Source organism: Penicillium angulare, assembly GCF_028827245.1.
Source record: "Penicillium angulare strain IBT 27051 chromosome Unknown utg000004l_segment0_segment0, whole genome shotgun sequence".
Lineage (NCBI taxonomy): Eukaryota > Fungi > Ascomycota > Eurotiomycetes > Eurotiales > Aspergillaceae > Penicillium > Penicillium angulare.
Genome location: NW_026623163.1, coordinates 6,518,529 through 6,539,303, shown reverse-complemented (window position 1 = coordinate 6,539,303; position 20,775 = coordinate 6,518,529). Strand labels below are relative to the sequence as shown.

The window sequence follows — 20,775 nt, the reverse complement described above, 5'->3', positions numbered from 1 at the left end:
GGCCGGGTCATTCATCTACGGAGTATGTAAAAGCACTAGAATGTCGAACCCACGGTCAAGAATAGAACACATGATCAAGGCACGATGCATAGGATCGCGCTATTGTCGATCTCTCCACTTCGTTGGCCTTCGTCGCTTCTTAGAATAGAGGGGGAATGGCAACTTCAGTATCTGTATGCACCCCTGGTTCATGGGCGATTCGCGGAGTTTGAACTACTGTACCTACTAGTCGGCGGCTCTTCATCTCGGCGCTAAGGATGACTATGTGCATGCTTTGGGAGATGTGGCTGCTAATTCGGGCAGGATTCATGGAAAGGTCCAGCCTGGGGCTACTAGGGTACTTTTTCCGGCTTTGGACAGAGCGTGGTTCGTTCGGATGGCTTTTCTGTTCTTTTCTGTTCTTTGCCTTCGTATGAGTATAGGTACATCTCGAGATAAAGAAAGGATTCTGGCGCGCGACTACATGAACAAAGTCCATTGACTACACAACATTACAAGAAAGCAAGATCCTCAATTTTCTACTTGTGCTTATGGAATTCTTTTCTCAAAAAAATATTAGTCCTAGATTTCGCCAAATTATAGCGCAAGTAGATCAGGCAAACTCGAAGCGCAGCACACTACATCCATCTATAGGGATTATGGTTTTTTTTTCAAAGCAGTAATCCACCGATCCAGTTGGATATGAAATAGAAATAGACTTTTCAAAACCCTCCGAGTCAATATCATCTAATCTGCAACCCGTACAAAATACACATCAATCTAGTACTACAAGAACCAAATCAAGAACCAAATCAACAAGATCATAGTAGACAGGACCCACCAGAAATACTAGCACCCCACCACCATCAATATCGAATACCAGCTCAACAAATTAAACAGATAATAGATAATAAACTTCTGATACATAATACCAACCAGCAAGCCAAGCAGGGATCTAGCCTGTTATACACGCAGCAGAAAGACGTCATATTTAATATCGGGCGCGACGATCCGTCACCGTCAGATGAGAAGAAGAGAAAAACGGTCAAGATAATGCGCAACAATGACGACAATGGCGCCCTGTCGGGTTCGTGTCACATCACCAGGAATATTAGCCACATCAATTTTGATTATTTGCATCTTTCACAAATGGAGTTTACTTGGTTTATTCAATCCTGATTGTGGATTATGTAAGGGGCCAAGGGCTGACGCCTGTCAACTGGTGTCACCAGGTGTAGACTAAACGCTGCATACATAACAACTATATTCAAATGTTTTTGATCAACATTGAAGCTATGCGGTGGGGATCCGATGGATAAACTTCTATTTTGAAGCTTATTGCAATTGAAAATTCACGTTACATTATACAGAGATGATACTAGAAAGCCATTTATTGCATAGCGCCAAGCAGATCACATCTATCACGCCTGAATGTTGAACTATCTCATTGATCAGTTCGACGGGCAGCTCTCCCAAGTTTGCGTGGAGCTTTGTCATTATGATGGCTCCAAGACTGTTGTAGTAGAGATCCGTTCGTAGTAGAGACTTGTTCGGGGTAGAGATATGTTCGTGTTAGACCTCAGAAGAAGCTGTTGTAACGGAAGGCGACGAGGAATCTCAGTGAAAAATAGAAAAGGATGCGCTCTTATAGCTGTGACGTGTTAATTAGAGGAAATATTCGAGGTTATGGTTATCATTCACTGCCTAGACAAACGTTTCTTTAGTTTTGGGATTGGCTTCTCGGTAGCCATAGAGAGTGATATTCTTTTAATGACGAGCTATTTGACGTTCTTCGAGAATAGATCCTTCCTTTAATACTCCTGAGAGAAGTATGTACGAGATTGAAGGTGGTGATTCCAAGGTTTTTATGGATGTTCCAGTATCCCCAGGTTCATTATATTGCATCATAGGGGCATGAAAAAAGCCAGAGATTATAGAGCGTCAAGCAGAACCGAAGCTCGATTTCTGTGATAGGTGTCGGTATAACTTGATACCGTCTCCGCAGCTGGGCCTGAGTGACCCCGATTATCCACATTACGCGAGAGTTCAAGGCATCTTTGGAATCCAGGGTTGAGCGGCATTTGATGGATAGTGACAACTCAAAAGAGAAGGGGGAAAGAAGGAAGCGAGACAAAGACATGGAGATTGTGTGGAGATCACAGGCCCGGTATTGGTATTGATGTTTGCTGAAACTCTCTGCATCGAGAGATGGAAGAAGGAAGAAGCTCCATGCCAGAGGTATACTATTACTACATGCTATGGGGCTTTACAATCACTTTGTGTAGGTAGTCTCTCCATATATTGAGATAGTGGTAGACATGAGCGTCGACAGGTCCATCGGCCTAGCTCTTAACTCTGGAGTAGACAAGAGAGGCATATGTGTGTGGCGACAAGCAAGTATTCATTTTCATACATAGATAGGCAAGCATGACTGTCATCTGCTAGATTTTCAATTCTTTTCCAGTCATTTTTTGGGTATCCAAGGTCGGCAAATCGCATGGTTTCCGTAGCTCCAAACTAGGAATCAGTTCAACCCGTGAGCAGGGACCGGCTACCTTTATTCTCCTCAACGCAGTCCGCAGTCTCCGCATAGAGAACTCGAGAATTTCCGAAGGTAAAACTCATGCATTTTGACATCTGCGTCAAAGCAAGGGGCTGCGAGTCCGCAGAAGATCCTCCCCAGGGACCAGGAAATATGAACATCCCCATCGCACGAAACTCCATTATGGTATCATATTATATTCAATCCATCTCACGACCTCCCTCCAGACTTGAGGATCTGCTCAAAGTTCTCCCGGCTGTTCTTATGCGTAGTCTCGTGGTAGTGCAGTTTCTTCTCCAGATTGGAGATATCGGATGTAGACTCGGCGCTCTCGCGGGTAAGACGTTTGTTAACGGTGTTGATGGGCACATTGACGAACCTAGGATTATTAGCTGGGAAACAAATTGAACATGCTAGATAGAGAATTACATCTTGCCTACACCCTCGTACACTCTGGTCTCGGAGGGAAGCTCTGACAGTTCCTTCGATGTCAGTTGTAGCATGCGGATATCACGTTGCTTGGCAGTGAGTTGGGCCTTGGTGATGCCGATTTGCTGTTGTGAGGCGATGGCACGGGTTTCAATCTCTTGCAGGAGCTGTGAAGCGAGTTGTTAGTGGTTTCATCTCGGGTAACCGTAAATCTACATAGAGCTTCAAGTAGTTAAGGCAATGGGCTTTACCTTCTGCAAAGCTTCGGGTGGGATCGACATTGTGATTAGGGAGTCGGTATGTGTTTGCGTGTCGTGGAAAGGAGGGGTTGAGTGGTGGGGTAGCGGAGAAAATCCCGACTATATGTTTGAAGCCCGGAGGTTGATCAGGTGGGTCGTCAGCTACAATGTTTGCTGGCGATGTGGACTTTTCTGTTTTCCTCTCACTGGAATGACGTAGAATTAAATGTTGACGATGCTATTCACCCTGGCACTTGGATGATGGAGGCGGTGACAAACGGCGAACGGCGCAGCGGGCGGTGAGGGAGTTTGACCGGATTTAGGGCTTCCAGGGAAGATGCAGGAATTATGTAGTACAGACAGAAAGATTTACCGAAACACCGAATGCCTTCGTTTGGTTTTTTTTTTGGCTTTTTCTGATTCTGTTTTCAAGAATAGTACATTGCATGAACATGAACATGAGCAAATGGTCAATTTTGTCCAAATTTCCTAGCATAATAGACACCCTAACTCAGCCAACAACGCCAAAACATGTATCCTCAATTCCAAAAAGCCCCTGAAAAGTAACCTTTTTTCCATATCAGTCTCTTTGGAATAGTCTCTTGACAAAAATAAGAGTCACCTAAATGGTAGGACGCCACACTCCAAATAACACACACTCCAACTCCGACAAAATACCCAAAAGATCTTGAAATGGAACAAAGAAATAGAAATCAAGAGTCCGATAGACAAAGGAAACAAAAGGGATAGAGTAAAAATGAAAATATCGTAGATTCCCAATTCCTCTCTTGGATTTCGTTCCACAAAACCTATCGGGGTAGCCACCCGCTCCTCGGCTTGCTCGTCATCTTGACGAGGAAACCGAGCGGCGGTGTATGAGCCAGCCCACCATGCCTCGTTCCGCTGAATAAATGAAAAGTCCTCCGCAGTTTAAATCATTCCTCGTCCTCGTATGCAGATTTACGAGTTATCACTCTCCAGAGATACCCAAAGTTAAGGGCCACTTAAAGCTCGATCCAGGAGTCATCCAGGTCGTGGGAGCTATGGTGGCTAGGGTCCCATGAGGGGTTGCGATGCAACTCCGGAGAAAAAGCAGTAGCCGACACTCCAACATGATAAGAAACTGGCGTTGAAGGCGGTGCAGTCAGAAAGCCGTGAGTGGCAGGTGAGTTATCCCAAACAGGGTAAGGGTTTGGAATCGTATTAAAAGTAGGAGTCATTTCCATCGACACGCCGTTGGCCTGAGTGTATCCGAGCATCTGAGGATTAATTCCACTGGATTGCATGTGCTGAGGCTGCATCAGATCATGATGAGCTTCACCGGGGATTCCGTTAAGGCCGCTAGGCACGCCATAATGAATCTCCTCGGGCAATGGAGTTGAGCACTTGAAGTGCCGCATGTCCTCGGATTTAGATGCCATGTTTCCTTGTAAAGCACTTGGCTGAATGGTAGGAGCGGAAGAGGGGAAGCCGTTCCATGATGGATAGCTAGATGTCATCTCTGGATGTTCGAAGGGAGTGTTGGAGTGCGATCGCATAACGTGCATATCGCCGAACTCCATGCTCTGGGATCGCCCATGATTATACGAAGGAGGGGGAGAACTGAAGTCAAGGTCACCGGTCCATTGAGAGGATGGGCTGCCGTAGTCCATCAAAGCTGCTGTGGTGTGGCTTGGAGTCGGTGTCATAGGACGAGTTGCCATCGCCGGGCCCTTCTTGGGCTTGAACTGGTAATCAGGGTGTGCGGTGGCATGATTCTTGTGTTCAAGTTTGGACATTTCAATATAGTAACTCGCAACTTCCTCAAGCTCCATTTTCCAGCTCTTACCAAGAGCTTTGTTGACATCCTGGAAGTTTTTCATCTTCAAGAAAGCTTTGGCTCGCTCTGAGTAGGCCGACTTGTACATCATGAAAGCATTCATAGGACGGGCAACCTTTCTCCTTCTCTTTACTTCATCATAGCGTTGCTGATCAGGTCTAGTAGCCCAAGCATGCATGTCCTTAAGAGGAACATCGGCAAGGTGTGCAGTTGATTGACTGAAGGGAGCACTGAGGTGAATAGAACATGAAGAATCCTTTTGGGGGCGACTCTTCCGTCCACGGGGTGAGCGGGGTGCCTTTGCTCGGGGTGGCAGGCGACGGCGTTGCTGCTTTGAACGCGGTGACGATGTCCAGCTTGGGCTGGAGTCATCATCAGGCGTACTAGATGCAGGTGTGCTCACTTCTTGACCTGGTGACATTTGAGTCTATGACTGTCAGTTATACGTTGCGACTTCGATGGACATGAGGATACTTACAGGGTAAGATCGAGGGGCATCCTGTTGGTAGAAGGCGGGCGGGGGGAGAATTATACATCTAGAAGCTGTCAGCTGCAAAATCCAAGTACGGTTGTCAAGTTGAAACATTGATGGAGCTTACCTCAACAGAAGGGAGCGGCTGCTGGAATACTTCATGGGCTTGGGAGCCATAGATACCAGCACCAGGGATATAACTAGAGCATGGAAACTGGCCATGGCCAGCCTCTCGGAGAGACCGCTGAACAATCCGCTCACTTGGGGGCGAAGGAGGAGCGTCTGAGGGACCAAGTCCTGGCAATCCGCCGTCCATTGGAGGGGACGGAGGAAACTCTGGAGAAGAAACTGCAGACATATTTGCTCTCGATGATAGAGAAGGCTTTTGATCTTGGAGAATCAAAAAAAGAAGGGAGGAGAGTGCCTAAACAACGGCTAGTTCAATCTGATAGAGAACTAATCTAGAAAGATTCCAGAAGAAGGAGGGAAGATGTAGAAGAAGAAGAAGAAGAAGAAGAAGAAGAAGAAGAAGAAAGGCAGGCAGGTTGCCTTGCAGCTTCTTAGCAATGTGGCAAGCAGTCTTGCATAAGAAGACGGCCGAAAGAGGTTTGTTCGACACGGGAGATGGAGTGAGACAAACAGAGAGACAATAAGACTTAATTGGATAGACGGGAAGAGGTAGCAAGTCTGTCTTAGAGATCCACAAAGTGTAGAGAAGAAGGCAGATATTCAAAAGAATAGGTTGAGGAGACAAGTGGACCTGGGGCGGGTCTTGAATAAATAAGAAATCAAGGTTGGGTTGAAGGGAAGAGAAGCAGGGTGGAGGTGAGGTAGAAGTAGTAGAGCGACGAGTAGAAGTGATTGCCGGCAACGAACCAGTTGGGAGGCTGAAACTGACTCATGCACTGGAGCAGAGGGACTACAATACAGTACCAAGACGTTAGATCTATTTTGATGGCGTCTACGAACGATCTTTAGCTTGAAATTCAGTATTTTATCTCTTGAATCATTATTTTCCAACGATTTTACGATTTATGTTTTTTTTTCTTTATTTAATATTTAATGATTTTTTTTAGAAAAAGAAGATCACGCTATTTATTTTCATTGTTTTAATTTTCAATATCATAATTTTCTGAATTTAATTTCTGGTGGATCTGGGGGTTAATTGGCATTGGGGGGAATCGGGGGGAGGATCTGGTGTGGATTTAATGATATTATTTTATTTTATTTTATTTGATTTTAAATTGTGATTTTCTATGGATTTCCACTCTCTCGATCTCGCTATATTCTTTCTTTTTTTTTTAATTCTTCCCAAAAAAATCTTTATTTTATTTCTTCCCCTGTCACTGATTCAGTGATTCTTGATGGCAACTTGTGGGGGCTGGACTCTTCTTACTGGCTTTGTGTCTTGTAAAAAATGCACTTCGCCCGCTTCCACCTATTGGTCTGCCCTGTATCCCGCATGCCATTTTAAATCGCTTGTTCTTTCATTATGATACCTCTTGGCCACTTCAGGTATTATTTCCTCTGCACGGTCCCCAGCTTCCCCCATACTTGCCATCGGGCTCCTCACACTTCAATGTTCGCCGATATATTCTCTTTGTGACCCGAGGCAATTCAAAGAATAAGCAGATAAAAAAAAAAAATCTAATCATGGTAGATACTGCACAAGAAAGAAGGATAGCAAAGCGATCCCAAAAATGGACCCGGGGTTTGGATCTAAACTCTGGATCTGACGAGCAGGGGGGAGACCATGGACCTCTAGGAATTATCCGATGCCTGGGCATTTGCACAGCATCCGGGGATGAAATCGGCCAGATTGAAATCCCCATCGTAGAAAATACGGGCCAGGGGGTAATGGTAAACAAGAATCGCTTATGCTGACGGTTTGCCGCGGAGGAGAAAAAATACTAACAAGAATGATTATAGTAAAAAAGCAAAGACGATATCAACAGTCATAGGCTCGACGAAATTTTAAGTTTAATGATGCAACTATCTCAATCGAGCTTCAAAACGCGAATCGTCTCTATAATTACCTGGGCACCATGAACCGTTCGGTGATGGACCAGAGATTGGTATTAACACCGACGATCCCCTGCTAAACGTTTGTAACTTTCTTTTCTGCCCCAGCATTGAACACTGCCACTAATGTCTGCATGAAATTACAATAAGCGGGCTTATCAAACCAAGATATTCGACTGTTAACCTATTTCAGTAATCCCCAAAGTATCAAAGTCCGTGTCGAGGGCGATCCAGATCCACATCGGTATCGGCTGTGATACTAGTACTGGGATTAATTCCCCATTCCTCTAGGCCTCGCCCTGGGTTGTTTATCCCTGGCCACTTTCTAGAATTAAAGAAAGAATTGTTGCCCTCTTGGAGGTGACATCGAGCGAGTGGGACATGGCTTATCAAACCATGGTTCAAGTCGGACTTCGATCTTAAAATGGGCTCCAGCTGGCTATAATTCGTACAATCCCTGCGTATAAGAGGGGGTTGGAAAGAGAGGGGCTAGCTAGTTAGAATGGTGGCTACTATGGAAATCGCCTGGGATGTTGGGGGGAGGGCAAGAGGGGAAGAGCTTCGAAATGATGATACGACCTCAAGATCCTCCAATTGTAATAGATTCATGCGGAATCATGCCGTTTATCTCGGCTAAGCGATTCTGGTGGAGCGCCAATCTTAATGATCGACGCGCGACAGGCCTGACAGCTTCACCCAGTGGAGTCGGGCTGTACCGCCGGCCCCCCTCAACTGTTATGGTATTGTACAAGTAAATTTGAGGCTGGTCCAAATAATAGTCCACCTCATCTATGTACGCCACAATACATTTAATTGGACAGGCTAGTTTCTCCGGCGGGTCTGGACTGGACAGCCCAACTCTGTACTTAGCCGCATTGGGCAGCCCTATACCGCATTCGGTAATCCGTCTCCCTAAAAGATCACAGTAAATGCATCCAATACATGGACGTCAAATCATCTGACTCTCACCAATCAAATCTCCGCATCGCACCTTCCCTCCCCCAGGTTCCTTCTTATTCCGATTTCTATATCACGTGTAGCCCCACTGACTTGCATGGGATCGACACTCTGTGCCCTAAAGCACGAGATTTGTCAATTTCGGGGAGACATGACAGATGATGGACACTGGAGTCGAATTCCCTTTTCTCCCTCCCAGAACTCAAAGTGCTCTAGTAAAACCTGTAATATATGTGGCAATTTCCGAGCATTCGCCGCCGCATCCGGATTTTCACATTGTATTCCAGGATGAAACGCCTCGCGGCTCGCGCTTACAGGGAACTTGTCAGCCTCATCCGGATCAAGTTTAGCTCAACCACATCTTTTTTTTTCTTTCATGAAGTTCCTTGTCCATAAGACCGTCTCACAGATCAAGCCCCCATTTTCCATTGCGGTGTAGGCCCAGGACGAACTGGAGTTCGAGGGGAGTCCACTGCATGTCCCCGGTGTCCCGCTACTTTGCGCAGGAACCCCTTCAACCACGTTTTTTCAGGGTGATCACTGCACGGATCTCTTTGTTGATCAATACAGCCGGGCGCAGAAATTCAGCTCTTTGGCCATTGATTGCCCTATAACTAGACTTTGGTGGCTGCGCAAAATGCCATGTGGTTGTCAAACTTAGAAGCACAAACTTAGAACTCTGAGTAGTTCGGGGTGGTCAGAGCAACCGGGCGATGCAGGTGGCTTCTCTCAAGTCCTGGGACCTGGATGATATTTTTACCACACCCGGGAATGTTCATTGTAGTAAACGTATAACGTGAGAACTTTGCTTTACTGTTCGCGGGCGTATTTCAGTCTGGACTGCACAAGCCGCAACGACGTTTGATAGTAATCTTTTTTAAGAAATATCGGTCTCTATACAGACTTGGCGAGAGACGATTTGATTAATCTCGACAACCATGGATTTCAATGATATTGGTACGAAGTATAGATCAAGCTTTAGGAATAATTCCGAATTTCCCTTTTCCATCACTAATAGACAAGTCCATACCTTAATGGATAGCCATAGAATCCAGGGGCTCAGACCTCCGAGCAATCAAATCCTCGTTCGCCGTCGTACCAGTCAATCCCTACAAGTTCGTCAACTCAGAATGAGATTGACGGCAAGGATTGCCCCCGCTCAAGCCCTGCCTCGCTTTTATTGCCCTTCAACTCATCCTACGTATTTCGGAGACCAAGCCATTTCTTGCATATGCAACCTCAAAATGTCTGGGCAATTCACTAATATGGACTTGAACCGGAGTTTGACCCTAGTCAAAGTGGCCTGCTGACGGGATTCGCTGACATGGATTTCCTGTAATGGCTTTGCCGACACTGATGGAGAGAGCACAGATCACCCTTTTCACGGTTCACTTTCATTCTCAAACACCACTATTGTTCTTGTACCAAACCCGGCGAACTTCTAAAGGTATCTCGTTTCAAGATATATGGTTGTGATATTTGGGAATGAAGTATTGTAAACTCTAGGATGGTGGGACTTGAAGTTGGTTCGAAATCCTGGTATGGGGGGATCGACAACAAGCGAGGGTATAGCCGAGAAGATTCCAGCATGAAGATAAGAAGAACTGGTTCAAGCTGCCTGTACATGCGGGATTTCCTCAGCGCACTCCGCCCGCTGTCAATCCGCCACCGAGTAAACTAGTCAGGGGCCAATTGACCATTAGCACATCCTTACAGTACCGCTACCTACATGTAGACGACAGTATACTTACTAGGATCTGGGCGAGCCCAAAATTACACCTAGTAACGCCGATCCTGGCGCGGTGGTGTGTGGATCTCGGGTTTAGTGGATGTTGCCATCGATCAACACTCGACCGGTTTGTACAATTCCGGGCCCGGTTCATGTTGGTGGATAGACTGGCGATTTGATATTGTTGAGATGCCATTATCACACTAAGTCAAAGGCTCAAGTCTGGGTCAACCGGTAAGCGACACCGATAGTAACATACAGATTAATGCGGGTGATACCGTATTTGGCATCTGGCGCATCAATAGATTGGGGTTGGATCGCCCAAGCCGTGGCTGCCACGAGGGAGACCACGATCAAAGAAACCACCCCGGTAAAGCATCGCCTTTGGCCCTTCATCCCTGAAGACTTCTCTATTCTTTGGTATCTCTCAGTATGAACCGGGGATATCTACCGAGTCGAAGGGGTCCGAGAACACTCGCTGACAAGATTTCCTATTCTTGTCTTTATTATTTTCCCTTTCTTTCTGGTCGTGACTCGCAAGTCCAACGGCTTCAAAAAATATAATTTATAAATAAAAGCAAAAATGTCGGCTTCAATTTCGAAAAGAGTACTGATCTCCTTGCCCCTCCCCCATCCCCCAAAAGCGATGACCAGAGAACGGTATTCACCCGGTCACCAACATTCCAGCTAATTTACTATTGGTCTGTGGGCCCGTTGAGTTGATTGCCTTTCGTATCCACAGAGCAATCCATTGTGGAGTGTCACTCAAATACGTTTAGCCTTTACGGGAGGATTTTTAGATACCATCGGGCACTTTCAAGCGCATACTTAGAGGCATTGAGAACCAGATTGAAGTTAGCGTTAATCTGGCATTGAGTTCTCTGATTGCTTATGTTTTAGTTCATCTACCTCCGAAATTGCTCCAGGGCTCCTCCGTAGCCCGGCAGACCCGTTGGACCTTGGCCTTTTCCTCGACTCATTTAAAGCTTACTGGTCAGATTTTACGGTCTAAGCTGCTTTGGCGGGAAAGATGCCATCGGCATTTCCCGTCGATCCTTATGTCCTAAGAATGGTCTCCATGTTTCTCGTGGAGGACTTGGTCGGAGGGGATGAGTGGACACCGCCAGTGTTGCGACCAGTATCATTCTTCCAACACACCAACACTTATGCATCGTAGAGTCATGCCTGCACCTCTATGTCACTGACATGTTGAGAGTCCACAAGGTTCAAAAGACGAGACTTTTGTCCCCGTGGTAATTCTCTGTGGGGACAACTAAACTTTAAGGTGTGATAGCATGGTGATGTTCGTTTTTCCCACTTTTTACTCTGTTTACGGGAAAGGAGTCTCCCAGTTTTACCCACCTGTCTCTTCCAAGGACCTCCTTGGCTACGAAATTCCGACTACGTATTCTGAACCAAAATATCTCCGAAAGATCGTGGGGCAAAAAGCGGCATCTCCATGAGTTCTAGACGCTGGAGGTCTGGATTCCCATGACAATCATGGCTCAGCGGGAAAGGAAGCGGAATATCACTTTTTGTGGTCCACATCATGAATAGCTGGATGAAAACGCCATAAACGGAAGGATATACTCGCGTAGCTTGCTCAAAGTGGACAAGGGTTCAGACTGACCATTGGCTATCGGGCAGAGAATAGTAGGAAATTGGGGAGGGGAACTAGACTAGGAAGGGAAAGTTTAAAACAATTGTGTTCGTCATAGCGGCCGTAGGCTCCATCCATTGCCTATCACTTACGATTCGAAAAGGCTAATAGCCCTCGGAAACTCGGTCGCATGCATGGTCGGTCATGTGTTTGCATATCGGAAACGCTGACTGCCCTAAAAAGGGAGGACAGAAAAACGATTTCGGCTAAGACGCCCGAACCACACGCCAGGTTTTGAGTTTGGATTACCCATATTTCCCCTGTGCGGACTATCCATGCGGATCATCACTCCATAGCTCTTGCCAGCGCAAGAAAAAAAGGAAATAAACGAGCAGATAGAGAATCAGAGAAACAAAAAATAATACTGACAGGGGGAAATGTAGATCGGAGAAAGAAATAGGTTTCTTCCTTGCAGTGCTACATCATCGTACTAGCTTGACAGATCCCTGATGTGATTGAATCCTGCGACTGCGCCATCATGGCCCTATTCTACATTGTCCTTAGTGTTTTTTTAGTATACTTGGACTCTGCCGTCCCTAGCCCCATCGGCCGAACTCATCCGAGTGGTACAGTAGATTGCGATCGATCTGCAAAGTAATTTTGGCCATCCATTTCACGCCAGCAAAGGTACTTGAAAGTTCTGTTGGTCTTTGCACAGCTAGAGAGAGATGCATAAACGCCTGTTTCGAAGAGCGCAGATCAACACGGGGCTGCTACTTGAAATTAAACCCTGAGCAAATTTACATACAGTGGCTATTATTATGAATCATCTTTACCGAGGACTGTGAGATGGATCAATCTATGCACGAATAGAGAGGTATGGTTTGTATTTTCTTTTTCCCCTGCAAATTCGATCGTACTTAGTTAGGGTAGATTTGCGATCAGATGCGGATAATATGGCACGGATCATTATGCCGTGCAGCAAATTAAAGGGATTTTAGAGTGGTATCCGGAGTGCAAAAAAAAAACAAAGTTAGATAAAATCATAGGATAAAAATGTTTTGAAGGAATAAAGAGATTCTCAATGCAATTATCTGCTCCAATTAGCGCGTCGAGAAAGACCAATTGTCTCAGGCTCTAACATTGGAACTAACATCCCGCGTCAAGGTTGACAAATACTTCCTCGCCTCGCCCCATACTTCCCGAGCTCCGGGGTTTCAACCGCCCTATGAAGCTCCGTGCCTACGTACATTATTCTTGTACATAACCACATCATAGCAATGTTCGGGAAATCTTTACAAAGGTTATAATGGTCGTTAGCCTGTTACTCTATATAATGACATCAAGATCACGATATGAATTCCTGGGGTTCCTGGGGTGAAGATCAACCGATAACCCACGCGTCTTGAACGCATGGATCCGCGGGGACCATGTTCGGGGACTGACTATCGACGGATTTGTAAGGAGTCAAGGTTGCGTTCTTTGGAACCGTACCGGCTTCCTCCCCTTCGAGTGGACGGGGAAATGCGGGTCACACTTTGGTGAAAATGAGTTGCATGAGTGGATCAGAAGAGGAAGGAGCTATGATCCTGATCGACCGTCTATCTTCCATCACCTATCTATAATTTCAGGGTTTAAACGGCTGAAACTCAAGGTCTAGGCGATTAATGGCCAGATGACTCCACCTCCGTGGAGTGTCCGTGGAGTGTCCGGAGTGTTAAGTTCAGTCTACGCGGCACTGAAACTTAGAACCTGAACAGAATGGACCAGAGAATTACTACGCGAAATGTTATAGGACAAGATGAAGAGGACTGGAGCTTCGTACTCCGTCTAGAGATCGGGTTTACTCGGCCTTCAGCGGATACTTCGTGAACTGGCAGTGCTAGTAGGCATGTAGATAGTGTGTGCGGGTGGAAATGATGGTCACTTCGGCATTTCCGGCAATGTAACTTCGAACCAAGTTAGGCCTCTATACGAAGTTCCTACGGGTGTGCTCTGGATGATCGTCCTAGTATGCCGTCTGCTTTTCACCTGTGCGTGAATCTCTCCGTTGAATGACAGAAAACGGGGCGAGCCATCCCGTGGTGTCTTGTGTCCCCCTTATCCCCACTAATTTCCGCGCTTTGACGGAGAGAAAAAAGATATGATCACTACACAGCAACATAAACTATCTCCAGAACGCCTTGATTCTGCCTCGCTCTATTCCTGCGGGATCTACTAGGCCAAGACGATAAAGTATACCGTAGACCAGTTGAGTGGTCTCAGTATCGAGCCGGTCTCGAGCCCGTCTCAAAATCAGAAATGTGATGGCTGCGGCACATCCCATCAAGAATATCCACTCTATCACATCCAAAGATCTACGGCTCGGCCCTCATTAACACCGAAGCCTATGAGTTTAACAAACAAGACGCATTTTGGCCATTTTCGTACCTTCGACCCGAGAGGATCAGAAATTCATATTTAACCTTTCTCGCCACATGTGGTATAGGGCGAAACGGGGAACTCATTCCGTGGTCCATGCAGTGGAGTTGAATCAGTATATCATCCACACTTAGCGTGTATAATTATTCGAAGTGGATTTTTGAGTGTTTTTTTTTATATAAAAAAAAGTAAAAATAAAATAAAAGACTCATTCCTATAATGGATGAGCGCCGTGATTGACAAGGCGAGCTAAACTGGTTTCTTGACAGGATTCAGGATGATTGGGGGGAAGATCTACAATCTCCGTTCAAGAACCCCGGACAGTGTTATACTAGTGACGTTGAGATAGGCCCAGGGAAAAGCAGGGGAAAAAGACACTGAAAAAATTATACCAGGATTAGAGAACAGTAGAACAGAAGGTTTCTGAGAAACAAAGAGTAGATTATGATTATGATTATTTGTCGGTGTTCGGCGGTATTATTTCTGCGGAGAAAGAGACAGACAGAAAAAAAAACCTTGAAAATGATGTATCAATCTGAGAACCAGAGAAAAGGAGTAAGAATAAGGGGCGAGAAAGCGCCCAGCTCGGACCAACTTGTAGATCGCGCGCGCCTAGCTAGTGTCATCGCTTACAAGATAGGAGTGGGGATGGTACAGACCGGGGGAATTAGCGTGCTCGTGCCCAGATATTTTCTGGTACTTTTGTCCTCCCCGAGCATGGGTCCATATGTATGTACTATAGGTGCATTCCGTACGAATCCCGTCTAGTGGTACATCGGCTCCGCCACTTATGGTCTTCGGATAAATCACGCATTTTTTCCTCCTTCCATGGGTTGGTTGTACCTGCGTGGGGATTGGTCATGTTCTGTTTGAATTTGCCATGGATGGATCTACATCTCTCTAGTACTGTACTAGTACATTGGAGTTAAGACTCACGATAATCAGTCTCCCCTCCTGTGTATTTGTTGGGCCTATATGTTCTCCCCGTCCTTGCGCTGGTGCTGGTGGGGACGATATCCACACCGTTAGGCCGTTAGACTTGTAAGGCTTATTAGGGGTTTCTGGTTGAAGTAGGGATTTACGATTATGATGCGAACACCTCCGGCTCCGACGTCTCGGCGGTTCAGAACAAAAAGATTTTTGTAAAACATATTGTAAAACGGGAAAATTCAAGAAAATTCAAATTCAAATGCGTTGCCGACAAAGAGGGAACGTGGAAGAGATTCTTCCCATGGAACTAAAGTCTCGTGGGCAATCATCAATTGAGAAGATATGCCCGAAGGTGTCTCCGAGGTTCGTGTTAGGTAAACTCCAGAACTGGGGGGTAAGTAGTAGTAGCAGTCTCTAACTCCGGAGATGAGGTTTAACTTCCAATAATGAATCGATCTACTATTCTAGAAATAGCGAATGCTCATCTAATGATTCATCAACTTGTTTAATCAATTTAATCATTTCCATATTATATTTTTTGCTTTTTTTTCGATCAGGGGTGTCAGAAGTGTCAGTGTCAGAGGGGGTTAGGAAAAAGCAATGACGAATGTCAAAATGCGCAGTGACTGCGCACAAAGCATGCAGTAGGCCGGAAAGGGGCCAAATTGTCGTTTGGCTGCACGATGTAGACTGTCACTGCCCTTTTTCGTCTTGCGGCATTTGGGCGGCGCCAGCTTAAGTTGAGATTGCTGAGTTGTACACTGAACTACTGTAGGCGTATGTAGAGATTGACCGTTCCTGTCCATGTGGCCACAAACAATTTGTTTTATTTTATTTTTCCCTTTATTTTCTCCTTTATTTATTTTTTTTTCGTTTGTTCAATTTCCCCGTTTGTGTTGTCTTGATTTTGGGCGTGAACAGGGGTTGGAGAACCCCAGTCATAATCCTGGAATAATCCCTGGAGGCCACGAAGTCAACAATTGCGGTGTAGCATGTGTGGTATTGTCTGCCACTTTGCGACCCTGCCTATTAGATCGAACCTTAGAACCTTCCAGGACTCCTTACTAGTAGAAGGAGCACATAATACTAGGAAGCTGATTATGTATACATACATGCATAATGTTCTGACAATTGCATCATGATATAGGTGATCATTCAATATAGACTAGTACATGCATATGCTTAAATCGATCGCAAATTGACTCTACTTAGATTATCTTCGTTTTATTACCTTTGCCTATGGTTTCGATTGAATATTGACAAGTCTTAGTAAGGACATATCATGGGTAGTAAATATGCCTCGGTTCAGGTGGCCCAGCTACCTAGTCTACAACAATCAGTACAACATCAGGTCAGATTGATCAAAATAAATTTTTCTATTACAATACATTCCTTAGGTCCTATCCAAGACCAAGAGGATAAGTAAATCGAGTGAAAACGCCAGCCTCGAGGCCCTCTGAAAACGCCCAAATCCCCAACCATCTTAATGCACATAACTGAGGATATAAATATAGGGAATAGCAGATAAAACACGCAAGCACAAAACAACGACATTTGAAAGTTCCATGTCCCCTGCGAGACTCTTATCTTTTCTTTAAAGAAACGTGAAACAATTGCCTAAAAAGATAGTTCATCATCATGGAACCAACGGTCTCCATCCAAGTATATACCATCCTAGCACCCAGCTTCGCCAATTGTCAACTGTAATTCATCGATATTCATCAATTGAAATGAGATGTTCACGGAGTGAGGTTGAAAAATAACACCGGGTGGGGGTCCGGATCCACTTAATGAATCATTGAAGCTAGTAGGGGATAATGACTACGGATCACCACCATTCGACCCATATCAAGCCCGATCTGATGAATCGAAAAGTCAAAGTGAACGTCAAGGGTGAAGGATATCCCCCGATGCTTAATTCGACCTTCAGATTCCTGCAGGATCTGATCTGATCTGATATTAATTGGATCCACCGCTGAAAATGTGATGAGCCACTTAAAGGGTAAATTTAATATTATTCACAAATTCACTGGCGATGTGCATCACCACCACGCTGGGGCGATGGTACAGGCTCTGGATATTGTTGCGTGACTGCAGGGCCCAAGGGAGGGATACGGTCGAAAGATGGGGAAGACATGGGATGACCCTGGCTATGGGCTGGGTATCCGGGACCCTGGTTGAACAGCGAGGCATTTTCCCTTGCACGGCGCTCTGCTTGCTCAGGTGTCATGCATTTTACAGGCGGAGGAATCGGGGCATCCGGTGAGCTGCGGCCCATGAGTTTGGGGCTGGGCTCCAGTTTGCGGATTGGAGGTAAGACTGGCGCACCGGCAATGCCACTTCCAGATGTCACAGCTCGAGGGGATTGCTTCATAGGGCTGATTCCAGACATCCCCATCCCATGGGAGCTATGGGGAGGAGTGGAGTGGTTTCCATTGGGGGTTGCAGCGGCAGAAAACGATGGGTAGTTACTAGACATAGAAGGCGGGGCTCCATGTCCGGACTGAGGTCGAGGCGTAGAATAGTTCGAGTATGGGTCAAATGGCTTATAGCCTGATCCGTTCGCCGCGCCCGATGTATGCGGGAATCCTGCTAACGGGCCAACTTCATGGTTACCTTGCGTGGGTGACATAGATGGTTGAGTCTGGGTAGGACCAGAGTGGGATGAAGATGGCCGTACAGGATTCATAGCGGGCAGTGAAGGCAAATTCATAGGTGGAAGTTGATGCAGGTGCGGTCCTGGCATGTGCGGCAGACCACCCTGGTGATGTCCAAGTTGCGGCTGATGACCCAGAGAAGGGTACATCGGGCCATTCTTTGGTGGGGAGAATGGAGGTCGAGGAGGACTGGATGATGGTAAAGGGGTTTGGTTTATGTGATGCGAACGACGCTGAGGAGAGGAGGGAGGGTAAAATTGACCTTGAGATGTTAGAGATGGGAGAGACGGCTTAGCAGGAGACGCCGCCGCAGCCGGATACTCGGTAGACGGACGCGGTCCCCCATTCTGCATGCTAGATAGAGCAGCATGAGTCTGCTTCACAGGAGATGGAGGAGCGATGGCATCATCTTCCATCTTCTGTTTCTTGGCCGTTGGCGGAGTAGAATGGGGCGATGCAGAAGAACTGACTCGGAACTTCAGAGGTGGAATCTTAGGCTTGTTTGCCTCTTCTGCCTTACGCTTGCAATCGCGACAGACAAAGTGGAAGTCATCTTTCTCAGCATCTTCCATTGCAATTCCAAGACATTTGCTGTGCTGCCAGACATTGCATTTCTCGCATGCAACGCTATGGCTACCATCGTCAAGATTCTCACCATATGCACCGCAGCCAGAGCAATCAAATATCCACTCATCGTCTTGAGTCAGATCATTCAGGTTTTTCTGGGATTTTTCCAATTCTGCTTTGAGATTTCGTGCAGAGACTCTGCCTTCACCACGTTCCAGCTTCTCCTGCTCCGCTGCGATTCGCTCAAGCTCTGCCTCGTGTATGAGGCGTTTTTGCTCACGATCTCGAGTACGTTGCTCACGGGTCATCATGCGTGATTGCCGCTCTTTCTCGAGTTGCTGGTTTTTTGCCTGCTCACGTCGAGCTTCGGCGAGATCATTCTCGTGCTTACGAGCGGTTTCAGCAGCTTCCTTCTCGACACGATCGCGTTCTTCCTTCTGAGCAAGTCGGCTAGAGCGCTTGGCCCCCGCTAGCATTTGCAAGTTATGCAATTCCTTTTCACGCTTAATGCGCTTGCGTTGTTGCGACTCCTCGGCCTTCTCTAGTAGTGGCATAACGTGCTCCTCGATCCGGTCACGGAGATACTGTTCATCGGGATCCTTGCTCTTTCGGATAGTCTCCAAGAACTCTTGATATTCCGGCAAGGTGACCGCGATGCACTCCCATTTGTACTGGTATTCAGGGGCGGTACCGTTTGCTGTATCAGTCTTACTCTCGTCTTCTGGTTCTTCGGCGGCGAGGGCTGACACGCGTCTAGAGGCTCGAGAGGTACGGGACGAACGGCTCTTGGGCTTTTTCTTAGGGCGTTGAGGCGCGGGGATAGGCGGATCCGTACGGCGGTAAAGGCGATTGTCATCTAGGACGTAATAGGACCGACCCTCTTGGTCATATCCGAACTCTTCTATGCGCTGTTGAAGGATTAGCAAGGACGGTTGCGACAATATCAATAGTTAAGGAGAGAATGCGACTCACCCATTGAAGCTGTTCGCTCTCTTTCTTCTCTGGTATCTTCTCCCGGATGCGGTCGGCGTTCCAGAAGGTCCACACAGACAATTGGTGCAGGACGCGAAGTTTAAGAAAGACATCGAACTGCAGGAACTTAAGGGGTTCTTCATCCTGACCAAAAGGGTTGGGGATATGCGGCGCCTTCGCGTTGTACTGTCGGCGAGTGTATTCATCAAAGTTCTCAAATCTGCACGCAAACGGCCTTGTCAGCACCAGCACATCATCCCAAGCTTGCAAGGGAGGAAGGGCAATTTGTCACAACATACGTGAGACCCCTGTGCGAAGAAATCCACTTCAACAGACATAGACCGATCTCCAGTAGTCTATGCGATGGCTCGGGCTTGAGGCACTCGTCCTCTAGGTCCTAAAAGCAACGGAAGAAAGCTATGGTCAGCGGGATGATCCAATGATTCAAAGCGCATAAAAATGCGCCACAATAATCTCTCTATCGACTTCATCTATGCGCATATTATGCGCCGCGCGAACAGCGCAATCGGAGCAACTTTGACAAGTCACTTACTTCGATCTCGAAGTCCTCGTCAATCTTCATTACTTTCCCGAACATGGCGATATATTGCATGAGACTCGCGAATTCCCAGCTACTGCGAATCTGTTGCAACAGGCCTGGCTCTTCGGTGGTCGGCTCCTCTGGGGCAGGGACTGCCTCAGAACGAGTGCGCTTTCGCGTACCCATTGCGGCGGGACGGAGGCCCGTGAAGGCCGGGATGTGGTGGTAGGGAGGTTGATTCGAGAGAGGGGGGATTGTGGCGTTGAAGGAGGGTTTCGTCACAGACAGACGAGTATCGATTCTGCAATACTTGGATTGGACTTGATGGAGTGTCGCAAGAAAATTTGGTTGGTGAAGAAGCGTCGTCTTTTTTTTTTACTTTTCGTGTTCATGAGGCGACGAGATGATCTCAGTCAAAGGCGCGTCGACGGGTACGGTCACGTGCAGCGCGTTTTGGGGCAGACTCCAAGGTTTCCAGTCCTCATCACTGATGTGCAAGAGACTTCTAATACCTTTGAAATATTAATTTTATCTGAGTGAATAGAACTCGAGAATATATTTCTCGAATGTTTGCATTAAGACATTAGCTGATAGAGCTAAATGGCTATGTAGTGACAATTTCATTAGTGAAGCCATCCGGCATCCATATAACCTTTTCAAGGGTGAGACCCCACAATTTTCTAATAAGCATAAGAAGAGTACATATAGCAATATTGGCGTTATGGGTGCTAAAGAATAAAATATAGCAGCCATAGAAACGACGCGCAAATATTGAACAATTAGGTGATAGGCCTAGTTTTCTAGCAAGGTAGCCGACTTCAAGTTAGGCTGTTCACATTGCCCATGCTTAGTTGTGCAGCGGGATCTCTTGTACACCGATGTCATCAAAAAGTATGACC

General features: G+C 46.5%; 3 protein-coding genes across 3 annotated transcripts; all 3 read right to left on the bottom strand.

Moving 5' to 3' along the window:
- Positions 1-2,731: 2,731 nt before the first annotated feature.
- N7478_006341 (putative prefoldin subunit 1) lies at positions 2,732-3,231 on the bottom strand (the record flags this gene model as incomplete). Its single annotated transcript, XM_056922555.1, has 3 exons — positions 2,732-2,900; positions 2,951-3,117; positions 3,202-3,231. The coding sequence occupies 3 exons, from the start codon at positions 3,229-3,231 to the stop codon at positions 2,732-2,734; spliced, it is 366 nt and encodes a 121-aa protein (XP_056780592.1).
- Positions 3,232-4,193: 962 nt separating this feature from the next.
- N7478_006340 (HMG-box domain-containing protein) lies at positions 4,194-5,838 on the bottom strand (the record flags this gene model as incomplete). Its single annotated transcript, XM_056922554.1, has 2 exons — positions 4,194-5,435; positions 5,608-5,838. 2 exons carry the CDS (start codon positions 5,836-5,838, stop codon positions 4,194-4,196), a joined length of 1,473 nt encoding a protein of 490 aa, XP_056780591.1.
- Positions 5,839-17,165: 11,327 nt separating this feature from the next.
- Positions 17,166-20,062, bottom strand: N7478_006339 (putative PHD finger domain protein; the record flags this gene model as incomplete). The annotated part of the gene is made up of 4 exons (XM_056922553.1): positions 17,166-19,271; positions 19,336-19,555; positions 19,635-19,732; positions 19,889-20,062. The coding sequence occupies 4 exons, from the start codon at positions 20,060-20,062 to the stop codon at positions 17,166-17,168; spliced, it is 2,598 nt and encodes an 865-aa protein (XP_056780590.1).
- Positions 20,063-20,775: the final 713 nt, after the last annotated feature.